This window comes from Pleurodeles waltl, chromosome 2_1 (genome assembly GCF_031143425.1).
Source record: "Pleurodeles waltl isolate 20211129_DDA chromosome 2_1, aPleWal1.hap1.20221129, whole genome shotgun sequence".
Taxonomy (NCBI): domain Eukaryota; kingdom Metazoa; phylum Chordata; class Amphibia; order Caudata; family Salamandridae; genus Pleurodeles; species Pleurodeles waltl.
In genome coordinates this window covers 353,913,057-353,927,757 of record NC_090438.1, presented here as the reverse complement: position 1 = coordinate 353,927,757, position 14,701 = coordinate 353,913,057, and the positions used below count along the sequence as shown (strand labels likewise).

General features: G+C 43.8%; 1 protein-coding gene across 1 annotated transcript in view; it reads right to left on the bottom strand.

Moving 5' to 3' along the window:
* The window catches only part of LOC138259736 (sodium/hydrogen exchanger 2-like), a 503,208-nt gene that overhangs the window by 48,678 nt on the left and 439,829 nt on the right, over window positions 1-14,701 (bottom strand). Inside the window, exons 9-10 of the mRNA XM_069207631.1 lie at window positions 10,839-10,941; window positions 1,241-1,372 (exon numbers count right to left, since the gene is read on the bottom strand). Of these exons, the coding sequence (XP_069063732.1) occupies window positions 1,241-1,372; window positions 10,839-10,941 (235 nt within the window). The remainder of the gene's footprint in view (window positions 1-1,240; window positions 1,373-10,838; window positions 10,942-14,701) is intronic.

The following is a 14,701-nucleotide window of genomic DNA, read 5'->3' as shown; positions in this document are numbered from 1 at the left end:
TTTAATGATGTTTTTTCCACTTCACCATATAACATTCCACTCTGACACTCTGCTCCATTAAACTCTACTCCACACTATGACACTCTGCTCTATTCCATGCCACTCCACTCCACAACACTCGATTCCACTCTTTGCCACTCTACAACCCTGCTTCATTCTACAATGCTCTATGAAATCCCCTCTACACCACTCAATGGCACTTTAATCCATTCTTTCCTGCAATACCCTACTTCACTAAACTCCACACATCTTCTCCACTCTACGCCTCTCTGGTACTCTACTCTTTGCCACTCCACTCTACTCCACACCACACCACTCTATGCCACTCCACTTTGACACTATATGCCACTCCACAGTGACATAATAAAACTTGAGGGAGCCCCCTGCAAAGCACACAGAGGCCCCATTCTCTGTGGCCCACCACCTACCACTTTTGCTGAGGGGGGGTCTGGAGCTCGGGTTCCCCCCCAGCACCGCAGGGGCTGTGGGGCCTTATGTGATACCACTGCCACTCCACTCTATGACATTCTACTACACTCTACGCCACATGCCATTCCACTCTACTATGCTACTACACTGTACGTCAATCTACTCTCCTCTATGCCACTTTACTCTGTGACACTCTACTCCACTCTGTGCAAAACACTCTATGCCACTCCAAACTGCTCTACACTACTCCACACCTCTCTATGCCACCCCACTTTGACACTCTAATCCACTCAACACTACTCGACGAGGCTCTACTCCACTCTGCGCTCTTCCAATCTATGACACTCTACTCCCTCCAAAACACTCTGTCACTCCACTATATGTCATTTTGTGACACTCCACTCCACTCCACATCAAGCTGCTCCATTCTACTCTACACTACTCCATGCCATGACTCTCTACGCCAATCCATGACTCTCTATGCCACTTCATAACACCCCACTCTACTCCACAACACTATATTTTATGACACTCTACTTCATGCCACTTTCCTTCACCCCAGTAACTTTTAGCCATGCTGAACAGCTTCCAAGCTGGTGTACAGCATGGCTTAAACATATTGCCAAAGCCAATAGCTCTTGCATAGTTGAGGCCTATTGTCTTTGTCAATGCTTGTTTTTATTACAACACGCTGGCGAGATAGCTACAGCTAAAAGATGCTCGAAGTTCGTACATTCTGTTTTGCAAAAGTAGCATGCAACAAGAACTTATGATAGTAGCTATAGATATTTAACTTATAACACAAGCATACCTCTTTGTCAGTCAACTCAGAGTTATGTCTTCTGTGATTTACGCGAAAGCTCTGACGTCTCCGTATTAGGATCTCCTTGGCCTGTTTAGCACCAGTTTCTGTTGGCAGTGTGTGCCTGTTGTATGCCGGTGTCTGATCTCCAAACATGAAAAAAAATGCAATCATTAACAGGACTACCTCCAAAGTTAGCATATGCTGGCAGATACAATGATTTTAATACAAACATCAAATACGCCCCACAGGTGTCCCCCCTCTTTCTCTATAGGCCATGTATCCAATGCTGCCAAATTTCCTGTATATAATATGCTTATCAATTTGTCTCAGCTCTTGTTTCTATAACATGTTCTCTTCATTATATTATATAAATATACTCCATAAGTATGTATTTGTCTGCATCATTCTTTGCATTCACATATGTACCTTTTGATATTTTTTTATATTCATATTCAGTGCTTATTTTATGCCAACTCTTTCGTGTAAAATGCTGTAAGACTTTTGATCTGCCTCGCACATAATAACATAACTAAAACCATTGAATACACAAATAGCATAAATGTGATTGGCTCACAACCTTTTGATTGTTTAAAATCCACCCTAAACATTAACAAAACAAATTCAAACAACCATGAAATCATGCATTGCAACTTTATTTCTAAATGTAAATGCTTCGTTTTCAGCATATTACTTAATAGTGCAGATCTGCTTTTTTGCGAAACACTTTCAGCTTTAATGGATACGGGAACCGAGGAACAGGAGGGTGTTTTGCCTAGGACAACACAATTCGATTAAATAGGAAGATCAGATTAGTATTCTGATCTCCCGATTTCACATATCTTCGTAACAGCATAGATGTTAAGATGTGTTTTTCCACGACGTTCCACCTCAGCAGTCTTGAGAGACCTGGCATGCAGTTGCCCATGGCTGCCGTCACTGCGAGATCCCTGACTCCACCCTCACCAGTGAGAAAGGAGAGGCCTGCGAATACTGAGGACATAGTCTGACTGAGACTCTTCATGGTGTGCTCATACCTCCCCCCACCCTCCACAGTAATAGGAGATGGAACTGAGCTCACCTTCACTGGAATGCTGTTCTGTGCTCTGACCCACACATTATTTCTGTCGGAGAACACTGGTAAGGAATAGTTCTACACACTTGGTAGCGCCTATTGTGTCTGATTCAATGTGAAAATCCCATTCACTATCCTGAGTGAAGGGAAACAAAAGGACCATATACTAGAGTAGCTTAGATAGAACAGCCTGCCCTATACTGTATTGCTACTCTTTGGAAAGGTTAGAAAGATATGCATGTACTCCTCCTCGGCTCCCTCGAGGAGCCGCCATCAGGGGTTGCAGTCTAGTTGCTGACCATTGCTTCCCTGACTCAATATAAGGGTCGAGATGCAGCGGATGCGCAGGGCACCCTCAGACTAACTTCAGAAGGTGATTTATATTTTACTAAGCATCTTTTAAGCATTTCTAACAATAATATTTACATAGCTATCGTTTTTAGCCAATTTTATGTTTTTCTCTGACCCCTCAGGTCCATGTTTAGTGGACTCAGGTTGGTCTTAGCTGCTTTTCAGCGCTGTTTGTGTGTCACATGGGTGCTTTGGCGAAGGGCACCTTACCTGAGCTTTACTCTATTCCACTCTCCTTTCCGTATGCCCCTGGCCTCTGATGCCATTTTTACTCCTCCTCAACTCCCTCGAGGAACTTGGGTTGCTGTCTAGTTGCCACCCATTGCTTCCCTGACCTCACATAAGGGTCAAGATGCAGCGGACGCGCGGCTGGTGTGCCAAAGGCGTGCCTATGCCTAAGTCAAGTACGTCTGCGTCCGTCCATGTCCGGACTGGTCCAGGACCCAGGTACCCTGCTCCTCATTTCTCCGAGAAGGTCACTTATTCCTCCTACCATTTGCACTATCCATCCCTGGCTGTGAAAGCATGTCCTTCTCCCTTTCACTTAATTCTACATATGCTTTCTCTGGCACCTTAATCCACTGCATATAAAGCAATCAAACAAAGGGTCCCTGATCAAATACAGAGAGAGATCTAGGGAAATACTAAAGCAGTAAAACAAACATCACTCTCCCAGATATTAATGCATAATAGCAAATTTGGAATTGCATTATATTGAACACACAATCATTTGTATTAATAGAAATACACACAAAGTAATCAAAACACATATCTTGTAAGACAATTCCCCCTAAACAAAACAGAATAACGTTTAACTAATAGACCAATGTCAATATAACACAAAACAAACAAACAAAATAAATCAAAACAAAAAACAACATCCAAAGCACTGGACTAACAAATAATAACATCAACATATACAAATACATACAAAGAATACTGTTGATCGGCCACAATCGAAATCATAAGCATATATAACCATACATTAAATGCAACTCGATGGATAATGCTTGTTAATAATGAACAGATCCTGTAGTGAAATGGTATGTATCGATTTCATTCCAAAGTCCAAATGATATAAATCTCAAAAAGTTATTTAGAGATACTTCAAAGAATAATAAATTCTCATCAAAGCCCAAACTCGTCCAGTGTCCATAGAATATCAATATCAAGATTTCACAGTCGATCCAAAAGAATAATTGGTTTTCATCAAGACCCAAAGCCAACACGTATTTCGGTGGACTGACCAATCAGAATGGTCACATAATACTGGGGCCACCTTCTTCAGGGCACCATAGGGTACTTATAAATCATGACGCAGTCTTTGATCTAAGCATGATAAAAAATGAATAACTCAATTGAAAATTGTCACATCATTATAGGGGATTGTCAAGCCCGTTGCACTGACAGTGAGGGATCCAAGGAAAGTGAAGATAGGAAGCTATACAAAACACCACCATCACCGTGAAAATGCAAAACATGCACTTAAACCCATCACCGTGACAAGTGTACACGCAAAAATGGCTTTTCAAGACACATGCAGAGCCTAAGTTATTGTTTAAAATACAATAGTGTCTGGTCTCACTCATACCTGATAATACTGTCAACGCAAAGTGTCTCCGAAAATCCTTCTAGGGGGTATGGCGGAGGGCTAATAAGCTGTAGGAACCACGGAAAAACTGCAATATCAACCATCAAAAGCGTATCGATAAAAATAATTAAATCTGATCTATGTGGTTTTCCTTCTCTTGTTCTTGGCAAATGTCTGACGAGAAACAAATACGCGCAGGTCCCCAAAAATAAGTGCCACTGTTCACCACCAGCAATCATCTTCTCAAAATCAAGATTGTAATTATCCCTTGTGACTATGCGTTATCTCTTATCGGATCGGATCGGAAGAGTTGCGAAGAGAAACGGATCTGAGGGAGCATGATAACAATTACATTTGATTATGATTTTATGAATTGGTGGCTGTTTGAACTGGGGCTCTTTGTGCTTTTGTCTGTAAGGGTGGACACTGCCTGGCAGTTCAGGTTGCACAGCTCCTAATGGAGCTGGGCCAAGAGTGACTTGCATACTATTTTTCTCTGTCTAGGGTGACATATTAGGCAAAAAGCAATTTGCTGGAAGATGACCTGAGCAATCACCAGTGGATGGGATTTACTCGAGCAATCTTTCCATCACTTTAAAGTTTACTACAGTAAAGACACAAATTTATACTTTTATAAAAAAGTATAGCGTCGGCTTGCGCCATTCCTGAGTGTCAGCCGGACGCCAAATTAATGGAATGGTGCAAGCTGGTGCTCAGCTTGGGCTAGCATCAACTAAAATGATGCTAGCAGAGTTGGGGAGGCGGTAGGGAAGGAGGTTGTGCCTCTAACCAGACTATTGCCATTTTCTGGTGCACAACCACCAAAAACATGACTTCTGTCTTAGGAAAGACAGGAGTCATGCTCACCACCCCAGTGGCCAGCACAGGGGACAGGTGTCCCCTGGGCATGGCCATTGCACCCTGTACCATGCAGGGGGCCCCAAGTTAGGGCCCCGATTGCAATTAAAAAATATTTTAAAATTACTTACCTGGACTTACCTGGGAAGGGGTCCCCATCCTCCAGTGTCCCTCTGATAGGGGTGTTCCTTATTGCTTTGGGAGGGCACCTGTGGACCCATTCCATGGTGTTTAACCATGGAAATGGGTACACAGGTCTCATAATGCCTGGTCTGACCCAGGTGTTAAATACTGGTGCTAAGCAAGCTTAGCACCATTAATCTGCCGCTCCTCCCACCCGTGTGTCATTGTAGCACAAGGTTAAATATGGGGCAATGGGGATAGCACCATTTTTGGGATGGAAAACGCATACCTTACACTCATCACAAAAAATGGCGCAAAATCCTATATTTCGTGACGAATTTGCATAAAAAGAAATGGTGCAAATTTGGTGCTAAAGAAGTATAAATATGTGTTTAAGTGCAGCAGGTGTGCCCAGACTTTTATTGTTCTTGGCAGAGGACAAAATCAATAGCGCACCGATGAGATCCCGAACTGATGTCAGTGAAGCATGGCATTTGATTTGATGCATTTTTAGAATGGGTTTCTGACTATTATTTCAAGTGATTCAACATCTATTGAGCACCTGTAATGAGGTGATAGTTGTTTGGATCTGTGGTGTCTGGGGTTTTGTAACAAACTGGGTTATTGATTCAGGGGGATGGAAACACTACTCAAGTAGCAACCCCAACTCCTTTCAGGGCGAACCACAAAAGTCACAAATGAACCTGTGCTTAACCTTCTGGTAGCTTGGCGCAAAAGCAGTCATGCTTAATTTAGAGGCACTCTCTGAAGTATCTATGGACGACACACAATAATAAAGTGAAAATACAACACAATAAAAAAAACACACCAATTTAGAAAAATAGAGCTAGCTTTAATAAATTAAATGAGACCATAAACTTTTTTGTAGACAAAGCACCTAAAAGCACAAAGCGCCACTCATAGTCATCTGGTCATGCTAGACTGGGGAAAGTCTCAAGTTCAGGCAGACTATGATAGAGGGGAGGATGTACGAGTAGTCCCGCTGAAAATGTTACCTTCTCAAAGTCCGGCGTGATAACATCCATCCATCAACAGTGGAGGAGGCCAAAAGGAACAGGGAAAATATTGTCATGGTCGTTGCTGTTGCATGTATAGCAGGCCTGGTGTTGTGAACGGTTGTAGCTGTAGCACAAAGATCCAGTCAGGTATCGCAGAGGGTCGCATTGGCATTTACCATTGGCTGTCGTTGCTGTAGCACAAGTGCAGATCTCACGTTGCTGGCTGTTGCAGTAGCAAGAAGAATCTGGCTTACTGGAGCTTGGCACTGCAGTCATCAGAGGCAGCAGAGTTTCAGTGTGAATCAGCCTGTTTGCTGTCCTTACAGCCCAGTAGTTTAGGACTTCTCCTATTCTTGAAGAGGACTGCACCTTGATGCCAGCCAAATGTACAGGACCTACTTAGGCACCTTTTGGGGATCCAGGACTCACTCTACCATAGGCCAGAAAGGCTCAGATAGGGCCAGTTGCAGGTCAATTGGGCAGCTACAGGGAGGCCTCTGGAGCTTGTTATGTCCCTGTTGCTTAGAACAGAAGGGCAGCCAACTGACACTTGGAGTCACTCTGGTTAGGTTGGGTTGAAGGCAGCAGGTCCAGTCAGAGATCAAGACAAGCCTCAAGCAGCAGGCAAGTCTTCTGAGGAACAAGGCAGGGCCCAAGCAGTAGGGAAGTTCTCTGGTAGCAGTGGGCAGGTTTATGCTGAATATGGCAGGCCTCAAGCAGCAGGGCAGTTCTCTAGGGAACAAGGCAGTTATTCTTTAGTCTCCAAATGTCCAGGAGTGACCCTGAATGCCAGCCTGTTAAGTGGGTTAAAGTTCTAGGCTACCCACACATCTGGCTCTGGAAAGTTCTTTACTTCTTCTGACTTGGCTCCAAGTAGTCTAAGGTGACAAAAGGCTGGTTCCAAGTTCCTTCAGTGGGCTAGAGGCAGCCCTCTGAAAAGTAAGTGGGGCAGGGAAAATCTCCACCCCTCCCATCCTGCCAATACCTAATTCCCCTTTGTCTCACTGTCTGAGAGGAATACACAAAGGTCAGCTGTCAACTATTCATAGTCATGTGACCTAGGACACTGGCTGCAGGTGCTAAAAGGTTAGGACATAGAAAATGCCATCTTTCGAAGAGTGCCAATTTCAGAATTGCAAATAAAAATCTGACTTAAAATTCCTTTGAGTCCAAACATGACATTTCTACCTGTTCCCAATCATATGTTACCAGTTATTACATGTAATAAGGTAACCCAATGTTGTCCTTAGGAATAGATGGGCATCACAGTATTGTACAATGAATTTGGGTTTTTTTCACTACCAGGACATGTAAATCTTAAAACACATGCTCAAGCTTTGAAATAAAATGCACTCTGTCCTACGGCCTGTTTAGGGCCTATCTTATGTGTGACTTAAATGGATTAAAAGGGGAGTTTAGGCCAGGCAAAAGGTTTATTTTGCAATGTCGAATTAGTAGTTTAACACTGCACAAACCCAGTAGTTCAGGACCTGCAACCCGGATGCCAACCAAAGGTCCTGTAATGGCAGCCTTAAGACATGTTTTGAAAGGCTACTTTAGAGGAGGCACTAAAGGTGCTGCAGGCCCACTCAAAGCATTTACTTCACTGGCCTTGGGTACGTGTAGTATCACTTTACTGTGGACTTAGAAAATAAATTAAATGTGCCAATTGGGTGTAAGCCAATTTTACCATGTTTAAAGGAGGGATCACAAGTACTTTGTGCATGTTACCACTGCTAACCAGTGCTAGAGTCCTAAAGCCAACAAAAATGAATTTCAGCAAACAGGAGAGAAGAAGGTGAAACGTTTCGGGGAAGTGTATGCCGAAGGTTTTCAGGTCTAACATTGTCTTTTCAATGAACTAACAGGATTTTACAAATCGTATTAAGGGGCATATTTATACTCCGTTTGTGCCGGAATTGCGTCGTTTTTTTTGACGCAATTTCGATGCAAAACTAACTCCATATTTATACTTTGGCGTTAGATTCGTCTAGCGCCAAAGTCCATGGAGTTAGCGTCATTTTTTAGCGTGGACACCTACTTTGCGTTAATTATATGCAAGGTAGGCGTTCCCGTCTAAAAAATCGACTCCGAGGCATGTGCGTCGGATTTATACTCCCGGGCAAAAATCACACCCGGGAGTGGGCGGGTCAAAAAAAATGACGTACGGCCGCTTTTGCGCCATTTTTTTGCACCTGCAAAAGGCAGGCGTTAAGGGACCTGTGGGCTCGGAAGGAGCCCAGAGGTGCCCTCCCATGCCCCCAGGGACACCCCCTGTCACCCTTGCCCACCCCAGGAGGACACCCAAGGCTGGAGGGACCCATCCCAGGGACATTAAGGTAAGTTCAGGTAAGTATTTTTTTTTTTTTTTGTGGCATAGGGGGGCCTGATTTGTGCCCCCCTACATGCCACTATGCCCAATGACCATGCCCAGGGGACAGAAGTCCCCTGGGCATGGCCATTGGGCAAGGGGGCATGACTCCTGTCTTTGCTAAGACAGGAGTCATTTCTATGGGGGTTGGGAGTGAAAAAAAATGGCGCAAATCGGGTTGAGGCCTCAACCTGACTTGCCCCATTTCTTGACGCCCAAGCCCCATATCTCCCTACGCCGGCGCTGCCTGGTGTACGTCGTTTTTTTTAACGCACACCAGACGGCGACGGCGGCTAACGCCAGCTAACGTCATTTATTAAATACGGCGCCCGCATGGCGCTTCAGAATGGCGTTAGCCGGCGCTAATTAATTTGACGCAAAACTGCGTTGGCGCAGTTTTGCGTCAAAAAGTATAAATATGGGCCTAAATGTTATTTTTTTTCAATAGTGCAATAATGTCTGTTCTCATAAGCTCATCTAGCACCTGGCTACAAACGGTAAACTGAATTCAGAGTGTCCAACATATTTTTACTGTTTTATCAAGTGTCTAGTCTAAAACCAGGGGTCACTTTACCCTCAATTATATAAAAATACCTTAAGCTCCTACCCATAGCCTGTATCAGACTCAAGAACTTCAGTCAGATCATCAGGTGCTTTGGCAGAATGGCTGTGGGTGCCAGGAACAAACACACCAAGAGCTAGACAACATCCATGTGTTCTGCCAACCGTCTCAATGTGATTCACAGATCACGCCACTTTAGAAATTAAAAAAAAAACCTCACCTTTTCTAAGATCCTCGCTATTCATAAATGATCCCACTCTCTCCAAATCCACTTACCAGCATGATGTTGATTGCTTCCACCCCAGCAGACACACAGACTACAGTTATAAGTGAGATCATCCTCTCAGCACCTGCAACCAATGATCAGTTATGGTCTGCCTCAAGCCCATTGTACCTTAGATTTATATTCACACCATATGACCGAAGGTTTACCATAGCACACATTCAGCTAAATAAATAATTCATACAAATAAATACACTAAATATGTGAAACGCCCCATAGTGAACAGCTGTTTTGGCTACTGAAGTTTTCTCTGTGTTAATATTCTCTACCATCACTACCAACAGTGTTTAAAACTCTGGGAAAACTATGCACAAAGCCTGACAGCATGAAAAGCTTCGCATTAACTACTTGGCCAACCAGACTATGGTATGATGGCTATGAATGAAAAACAAGGAAAATACATCTATTCCACTAATATAATAGGCAATGGTAAAACGTTATGAATTTGGTAACAGAGTTTTACTTAGAATGCTTCCACTGCCTGTCCAATTAAAATAGATCCTAAATATGGCATGATAAGTGAGAGGGGCCTATCAGGGAGTTCAACATCCAAATATAAAGCTGCTAAAGTACTACTGCTTGGATTTCACAATCAGGTGCATACTTTTGTTTTACCAGAAGGCCCAGCTCTCTCTCTCTCTATCTTTCTCTCTTTCCCTCTCTCTCTTTCTCTCGCTCTTTCGCATTCAATCTATTATGTGGACTCTATAGACATATGCTTTGTGATTTGAAAGTTTTGAAGGCAAATAATGCAAACTGTTAGTACATACATTTTCTAAAACTTCTTTATAGAGAAATGACTGTTGCAAAATGATCTAACATAATGGGAATAAGGTGAGCTGAGGTCAGGATCTCCCCATTAAAAAATAAATTATTTACCTCTAGGAAAATGATTGACCACCTAACCTTCTAAGAGATCAAGTAAGTCTACAAATAAGTTTCGGGGTGAAAGCTACACTTAAAAAAGCCACAACTGCGTTCAAGGACTGTTACACCACAGAGCAGAAAAATGAACTACCTCAATGACACTGCAGTGCACTGCATAACACTGGAGTCCTGCTGTGAAGAAGTGTCAAATAATCTATTGTTCAAGCTTTCCAAAATACGTCATGCTGAAGAAATTGCAAATATGGAGAAAAACGGCAGTATGCCAAGATCTTTGGAAATGTACACATCTTTGAAAGCGGTAAAGCCGACAACATCAAAATACAATTAGCCGTCTACTTTTTCATTTCCTTCACCTTGAATGATACAACTAAGTGCAATACTGGAAATGATAAAACTAAAGTCAGATGTATAAATTTGAAGTAAAAAATGTTGCGAAAAACAATTCAGTTAATTTCATAAGTCTCATATCTGAGATGGAGTTCTTACCGTCTTTCTTATTTGATACAGATTTCTTGATAATATTTTCTGTATATTGTCAAGCTGCTCTGGCGAGACTAATCTTTTTGTACTGGAAATTTGGTTGTGGGTGCTGGAAAAAAACATTTTATTAGAGCATCATAGTTTCACAGAATTGCTAGTTCACATCTTAATCCATGGATTACATTCCATCTGTGTGTCTGTCTATATACCTCTCTGTCTGACTCTCTGTGTAGCTATCTTGCTGACAGACAGTCATCAGGATCCCTCATAAAGGTTTACAGAGGAAATAGGTACACCGTGAATTAATTATGAGTAATGAAAACGTTGTTTTAACCATTATTCCTCAAATACACGGTTAAAAGAGACAGTCCAGAACCTTTGCGTAAAAAACTTTAACAAGGGATCGTTTCCCAACTGGATTCAAAGGAGGGCAAGACTCTAACAAACTGATACCATGTAATTGACCAATGTGTTTACGGTGCACAATGCTTGCTGAAACCTAGACACAGGTTTATGAGGCGTTACCAGAGGAATGTGGTTAAAAATAATTAGTGTTAAATTCATACGATCCTTTTTAATAACATTAAACAAGCAAGAGCAAAGCCAATAGGGCATGTCTAGAGAAGATGAGACAATGGTTATTTTAAACATTTTTAGTACTACAGAATGTGCCACAAATAAGAAAAAAACAAAGGTATGCTGTTGCCTAAACATGGCAACTATATTCTTCATATATAATTTTAATAGCACAATACTGGTGTGTAGGAGGCTGGCCTGGTTTGTACTGGGCACCTTGGGAACTTACACATTATACCAGCTCTAGTTATCCCTTATTAGTGAAATGTAGTAGTGGTCTAGCAGCTTAGGCTGATAGAGGTAGCTATAGCAGAGCAGCTTAGGCTGAACTAGGAGACATGCAAAGCTCATGCAATACCACTTATAGTTACACAGTACTTATACACAAGGAAAGACAATACTCAGTGTTACCAAAAATAAAGGTATTTATTTGGGTGACACAGTACCAAAAAAATCTTAGAGACAATACTCCTTCTGGAGGTAAGTATTATGGACAATATATACACTAGACACCAAAACTAGACAAGTAATTAATCATAAAACAGTGCAAACAATAGGAAATGCTATAGAATGCAGTGGGAGAAAATAGGTCAAGGGGCAATACAAACCATATACTAAGAAAGTGGAATGTGAATCACAAATTCCCCCCTAGACATGTGTAGTGTGTGCAGAATCATTGGGATAGTAAGAATACAGTAAATGTAAGTAAATTACCCCACCCCAGAGCCCAGAAATGCAGGAGTAAAGTACTCCAAGTTTCCTTAGGACACACTGCACCTCGTGATATGGATTACTGCAGTAACCAACTAAGTCTGCAAACAACAACTGTTGGATTCCTGGACTTGAAGACCTGCAAAAGAAGGGGACCAAGTCCAGAAGTCGAAAGAAGTTCCAGGAAGGACAGGAGCACCTGCCAACCCAGAAGAGGGTGCAAAAGAAGAGTCCCTGGTTAGTCAAAGACTGCAGAAATGCACCCTAGGAAGATGCCAGCTGGTTGCTGCATGATGCAAAAGATGTCCCAGGACGTGAAGATGGATTCAGATGTAATTTCGTGTTGGAAGTCACCAACAAGCCTTTGTTACGACAAATATGCGATTTGTGTGAAAATGGCACTGGCTGGACCCAGGAGGGACCTGGGGGCCTCAACTCTACGTGAGGAGGAAGAGGAGGCTCTCAGCACCTCAGGGAGCCCTCAGGATGCCAGGCAACACCCACGGGAGTCCCAGGACACGGGGGACAAAGGAGGTGCAAAATGCAGTTGGTGCAGCACAACAAAGGAAGGTCCCACGCTGCCGGAGAACAACTCAACGAGTTGAGCATCACAGGAGGGAGTGCTGGGGACCTGGGCCAGGCTGTGCACAAGGGAATTTTGCAAATAGTGCACAGAGGCCTCAAGCGTTGAAGAAGATGCAGTACACAGGGGTACCGTCGCTCTTAGGGAAGGCAAAGTTTTGTCTCCTCCAAAGTGCGTCAGCAAGACCTCAGGAAAGTCTACGTTGTTGGGGTCCACCTTCTGTGTCCTTAGGAGTATGCTTGTCACTGTGAGAGGAGTACAAGGGTAACAGTCGTCGTCTTGGAAGGTGCCTGCGTGAGCAGGGGGGGGTGACTCCATCACCTCACGGGAGATTTCTTCGGTCCTTCTGGTGCACGATGAAGACAGAGAGTCCCCAGAGCGTGCACACCATGGAAACTGTTGCAGTTGCTGGCTGGAGCTGAAGTTGCAGAAGAAAAGTATCTCTTATGGATACTTTGTTGCTGTTACAGTGGTTCCTGGAGCTGGTTGCGGTTGATCCGAGGTCAGAGGATGAAGTAGTAGTTGCAGAGGATTCCTGAAGGAAACCTGCAAGCAGAATCTGAAGAGAACCCACAGGAGAGACCCTAAATAGCCCTGAGAGGGGGATTGGCTACCTTATCAGGTATGGACCTTTCAGGAGGAGTCTCTGACGTCACCTGCTGGCACTGGCCACTCAGAGCCCTCCAGAGTGCCCCCATACCTTGCAAAGCAAGATGGCTGAAGTCTGAGACACACTGGAGGAGCTCAGGGCACCACCCTTAGGGCGGTGATGGACAGGGGAGTGGTCACTCCCCTTTCCTTTGTCCAGTTTAGCACCAGGGGACAAGGGGTCCCTGAACCGGTGTAGACTGGCTTATGCAAGGAGGGCACCATCTGTGCCCTTCAAAGCATTTCCAGAGGCTGGGGGAGGCTACCCCTCCCCAGTCTATAACACCTCTTTCCAAAGGGAGAGGGTGTATGTGACAGGTTGGCACAATAAGGACAAGTAGTCAGTGGCAGATGTGATGTTGAATTTTATTTGGTGTTTAGTCTTATCTCATACAGTTCAGGTTTTCCTTATGGATGATGAATGTCTCTTTTATTCTTCCCTTCGTCTTCTCGTTACAGGGCTCCCAGGAGGCGCATGTGGTGTTTGGTCTTTTGCTATGTTTCTATTTCGACCCTATAGTTGTTCTTTCCTCTCTTTTTACTTGTCTTCTGCCTCTTTCTGTCTTTTCCTGGTATAAGTCTGACCCTCCTTCTCCTTCCCTGTGACCTGCTCTGTAGGTCTCCTCCTTTGTTCCTCTCTTTGTTCGGTATTTCTTTTCTGGGTTTGCTTTGTGTTGTCCTTTTTAGAGATATACCTGCTTTGGCCCTTGGTTTATGTCTTTGTACTCGCTCTTCTTCTTTCCGAGTTTCTGTCTGCTCTTGTATTTCACCATTTGTTTCTTCTTCCCCGTGCGAACCCTCCTTTTTTTTCTTTTACCTCTGTGCCCTGTACCTAGAATTGGATTAGGTGCCCGACAATCTCATGGAACCATTTTCTGTGTTTGCTCCCGTTTTGATTGCCCCGCCCTTTTTAAACCATAAAGGGAAAATACATTTTTTTTAAAAGAAAGAACCCAGAAATAAAGTAACAAAACAATTTATCAGATTTTTTCTGATCCCCGTGCCATCTTCGCATTCCCCTCTCCTTCCCCTTTCCCCCCCTTTTATCTAGAACATCCACGCACCTGAGGTGGCCATGCTGTCCCACAAGGGTGGCCGGAGTTTGTGCTGGGTGCCTCCCGGCGCGCTTACTTTTTGGGCACTCCTTCGGATCGGCAGTCGGTCTCCGCGAGGTCTCCTTTTCCCCGGTCACCGTCAGTGGTTCTTTGGGTCTCCTTCTCGCCTGATTCTCCGCCGCCGCCATTCAGTCCCCTGTCCTCCTTTGTACCCCCGGGCAAGGCGCACAATGACTTCCCCTGCCTTTCTACACCCGGAAGTGAAAGGGGATAGGTCGGTGGGTCATGCTCTTCTG